The sequence below is a fragment of the Oncorhynchus mykiss genome, chromosome 10 (genome assembly GCF_013265735.2).
Source record: "Oncorhynchus mykiss isolate Arlee chromosome 10, USDA_OmykA_1.1, whole genome shotgun sequence".
NCBI classification, from domain to species: Eukaryota; Metazoa; Chordata; class Actinopteri; order Salmoniformes; family Salmonidae; genus Oncorhynchus; species Oncorhynchus mykiss.
The window spans coordinates 80,813,120-80,818,119 of record NC_048574.1 but is presented as its reverse complement, the minus strand read 5'-3'; the positions used below and the strand labels follow the sequence as shown (position 1 = coordinate 80,818,119).

Sequence of the window (5,000 nt, the reverse complement as noted above, 5' to 3'; positions counted from 1 at the left end):
CAGTACAGACTACACCCTGTGGCCCCTGGTCAGTACATGATACAGTACAGACTACACCCTGTGGCCCCTGGTCAGTACATGATACAGTACAGACTACACTCTGTGGCCCCTGGTCAGTACATGATACAGTACAGACTACACCCTGTGGCCCCTGGTCAGCACATGATACAGTACAGACTACACTCTGTGGGCCCTGTATAGTTTTGCCATGAGACTCTGGTCTAAAGTAGTGCACTAAATAGGGAATAGGGTGCCATAGGGCTTTGGTCTAAAGTAGTGCACTATATAGGGAATAGGGTGCCATATGGCTTTGGTCTAAAGTAGTGCACTATATAGGGAATAGGGTGCCATAGGGCTCTGGTCTAAAGTAGTGCACTATATAGGGAATAGGGTGCCATAGGGTTCTGGTCTAAAGTAGTGCATTATGTAGGGAATAGGGTGTCATAGGGCTCTGTTCTAAAGTAGTGCACTACGTAGGGAATAGGGTGCCATTTGGGCAGCGGTATGAAGACAATAATCATGCGAAACAAATAATCTATCATATCTGAACAGAAAAACTAAGAGAGCCAAAGGTAGACCTAACACAGTCTATAACACTAAATTACCCTATAACACTACATTAAGTTTATAACACTACTAAATGGTTATAACACTACATTATGTCTATAACACTACATTAAGTCTATAACACTACATTAACCCTATAACACTACATTAACCCTATAACACTACATGAACCCTATAACACTAAATTAACCCTATAACACTACATTAACCCTATAACACTACATTAAGGCTATAACACTACATTGACTCTATAACACTAAATTAACCCTATAACACTACATTAACCCTATAACACTACATTAAGTCTATAACACTACATTAACCCTATAACACTACATTAAGTCTATAACACTACATTTAGCTATAACACTACATTAAGCCTATAACACAACATTTAGCTATAACACTACATTAAGTCTATAACACTACATTAAGGCTATAACACTACATTAACCCTATAACACTACATTAACCCTATAACACTACATTAACCCTATAACACTACATTAACCCTATAACACTACATTAAGTCTATAACACTACATTAACCCTATAACACTACATTAAGGCTATAACACTACATTAAGTCTATAACACTACATTAACCCTATAACACTACATTAAGTCTATAACACTACATTAAGTCTATAAAACTACATTAACCCTATAACACTACATTAACCCTATAACACTACATTAAGACTATAACACTTAATTAAGTCTATAACACTACATTTAGCTATAACACTACATTAAGCCTATAACACTACATCAACTCTATAACACTACATTAAGTCTATAACACTACATTAACCCTATAACACTACATTAAGTCTATAACACTACATTAAGTCTATAACACTACATTAAGTCTATAACACTACATTAAGTCTATAACACTACATTAACCCTATAACACTACATTAAGTCTATAACACTACATTAACCCTATAACACTACATTACCCTATAACACTACATTACCCTATAACACTACATTACCCTATAACACTACATTAAGTCTATAACACTACATTACCCCTATAACACTACATTAACCCTATAACACTACATTAACCCTATAACACTACATTAACCCTATAACACTACATTAACCCTATAACACTACATTAAGGCTATAACACTACATTACCCTATAACACTACATTAAGTCTATAACACTACATTAACCCTATAACACTACATTACCCTATAACACTACATTACCATATAACACTACATTAACCCTATAACACTACATTACCCTATAACACTACATTAACCCTATAACACTACATTACCCTATAACACTACATTAACCCTATAACACTACATTAAGTCTATAACACTACATTACCCCTATAACACTACATTAACCCTATAACACTACATTAACCCTATAACACTACATTAACCCTATAACACTACATTAAGGCTATAACACTACATTACCCTATAACACTACATTAAGTCTATAACACTACATTAACCCTATAACACTACATTACCCTATAACACTACATTACCCTATAACACTACATTAAGGCTATAACACTACATTACCCTATAACACTACATTAAGGCTATAACACTACATTAACCCTAGAACACTACATTAAGTCTATAACACTACATTAAGTCTATAACACTACATTAAGCCTATAACACTACATTACCCTATAACACTACATTAACCCTATAACACTACATTACCCTATAACACTACATTAAGTCTATAACACTACATTAAGTCTATAACACTACATTAAGTCTAGAACACTACATTACCCTATAACACTACATTAAGTCTATAACACTACATTACCCTATAACACTACATTAAGTCTAGAACACTACATTACCCTATAACACTACATTAACCCTATAACACTACATTAACCATATAACACTACATTAAGTCTATAACACTACATTAAGTCTATAACACTACATTAACCCTAGAACACTACATTAAGTCTATAACACTACATTAAGTCTATAACACTACATTACCCTATAACACTACATTAAGGCTATAACACTACATTAACCCTATAACACTACATTACCCCTGTAACACTACATTACCCTATAACACTACATTACCCTATAACACTACATTAAGGCTATAACACTACATTACCCTATAACACTACATTAAGTCTATAACACTACATTAACCCTATAACACTACATTACCCTATAACACTACATTACCCTATAACACTACATTAAGGCTATAACACTACATTACCCTATAACACTACATTAAGTCTATAACACTACATTACCCTATAACACTACATTAAGTCTATAACACTACATTAACCCTATAACACTACATTAACCCTATAACACTACATTACCCTATAACACTACATTAAGTCTATAACACTACATTAACCCTATAACACTACATTACCCTATAACACTACATTACCCTATAACACTACATTAAGGCTATAACACTACATTAAGTCTATAACACTACATTAAGTCTATAACACTACATTAAGTCTATAACACTACATTAACCCTATAACACTACATTACCCTATAACAATACATTAAGTATATAACACTACATTAACCCTATAACACTACATTACCCTATAACACTACATTAACCTTATAACACTACATTACCCTATAACACTACATTAAACCTACATAGAAATAATAATAAATAATAACAATAAATGATAATAAAGAAGTAGAATAAAGAATAAAGAACAGTCAGCGACTAGCCACTACAGAGCTCTGTGACACAGACGGGACAGACATTTATAGATGGAAATATAAATAAAAACATATTGATATGTGAAAGCAGCGATATGACAGAGTTAGATATGATCCTCTTACCTTCCCATTCTGGGAGACATGGGGCGATTAAGAAACATAGTTAACCAACCATACTTATACAATATATATTAATGCTATCATCAGATTATAATATATCCAACCATACTAATATAATATATTAATACTATCATTAGATTATAATATAACCAACCATACTAATATAATATATATAAATATTATCATCAGATTATAATAAATGTATATCCAACCATAATTAATATAATATATTTAAATATTATCATCATATTATAATGTCTCCAACCGTACTGCAAGGCAGACAATGTGACCAAATGGCACCCTATTCCCTGTGTAGCGCACTACTGTTGACCAGGTCCCACAGTGCACTATACGGTATAGGGCATAGGGTGCCATTTGAGAGGCACTCTATGACAAAACTACACAGGTAAGAAAGGTATTGGAGAAAGGTGATGGAGCCCTGTAAGATTTAGTGAGTGAGTTCACATGTTGTGTTTCGTCAATTAGGTGACGTTCATTTTTTGGGGCCGTTAGTTCCTGACGTTAAAAAACGCTGGCTATTTAAGATAGAACAGTAACATACACGAAAGCACAGATACAACGACAACAAAGGCTCTCCGTTTCATGGGGGAACATGTTATTTCCTTGGAAACAAAGACTTCAACACCAAATAAACACACTCTGACAAGGTGTAAAACAAGGAATAAAGTTGAAACATTCAGACAGGCAGGAGAGATGTTAACACAGACAGACAGACAGAGAGAGAGAGAGACAGAGAGACAGACAGACATGCTCAGGACCAGGAGGCTGTTACAACACGTCTATTTACTGGTAGAGTCAAACACTCGTATCCAACAGGCAGACAGACAGACAGGCAGACATACAGACAGACAGACAGACAGACAGGCGCAGGCAGACAGACAGACAGGCAGGCAGGCAGGCAGGCAGACAGACAGATAGACAGACAGACAGACAGACAGACGCAGGCAGACAGACAGACAGACAGACAGACAGACAGACAGACAGACAGACAGGCAGGCAGGCAGGCAGGCAGGCAGGCAGGCAGGCAGGCAGGCAGGCAGGCAGGCAGGCAGGCAGACAGACACCAGATGCTAGATGTAGAATAGAGCATGTCAGAGTCCATCATGCAGTATTTAACACAGGTCTGATGTCAACACAGGAACTACAGAGCAGAGCTAGATGGAGGTGAAGAAGGAAGAGGGGAGGAGAGCAGGGGATGGGTAGAATAAACATGTATACCTCTGTAGTTCTGTTAACCATCATCTGATAACGCCGTAGAGCGAGGAGAGGAGAGGAGAGGAGAGGAGAGGAGAAGAAGGAGGAAATGAGAGGAGAGGAGAGGAGAGGAGAGGAGAGGAGAGGAGGAGTAGGAGGAGGAGGAGGAGGAGAGGAGGAGGGTGTGAGAAATGAGAAGAGAGAGGAGAGGAGGGGAGGAGGAGGAGAGGAGGAGGAGGTAGTTTTGTTGTTACACAGGGAACAGACAAGATGACCTCACACCAAACCCTCCACACAGAATGCTGTCATGATCTGCATACAGGTCACATGACAAATAAGGCACCAGAATCACTTTTAAAG

General features: G+C 36.6%; 1 protein-coding gene across 1 annotated transcript in view; it reads right to left on the bottom strand.

Annotated features, from left to right (window-relative positions):
* LOC110515606 (ankyrin-2) overlaps positions 1 to 5,000 on the bottom strand; it is a 199,104-nt gene that overhangs the window by 104,519 nt on the left and 89,585 nt on the right. Inside the window, exon 8 of the mRNA XM_036934160.1 lies at positions 4,665 to 4,688. Within this exon, the coding sequence (XP_036790055.1) occupies positions 4,665 to 4,688 (24 nt within the window). The remainder of the gene's footprint in view (positions 1 to 4,664; positions 4,689 to 5,000) is intronic.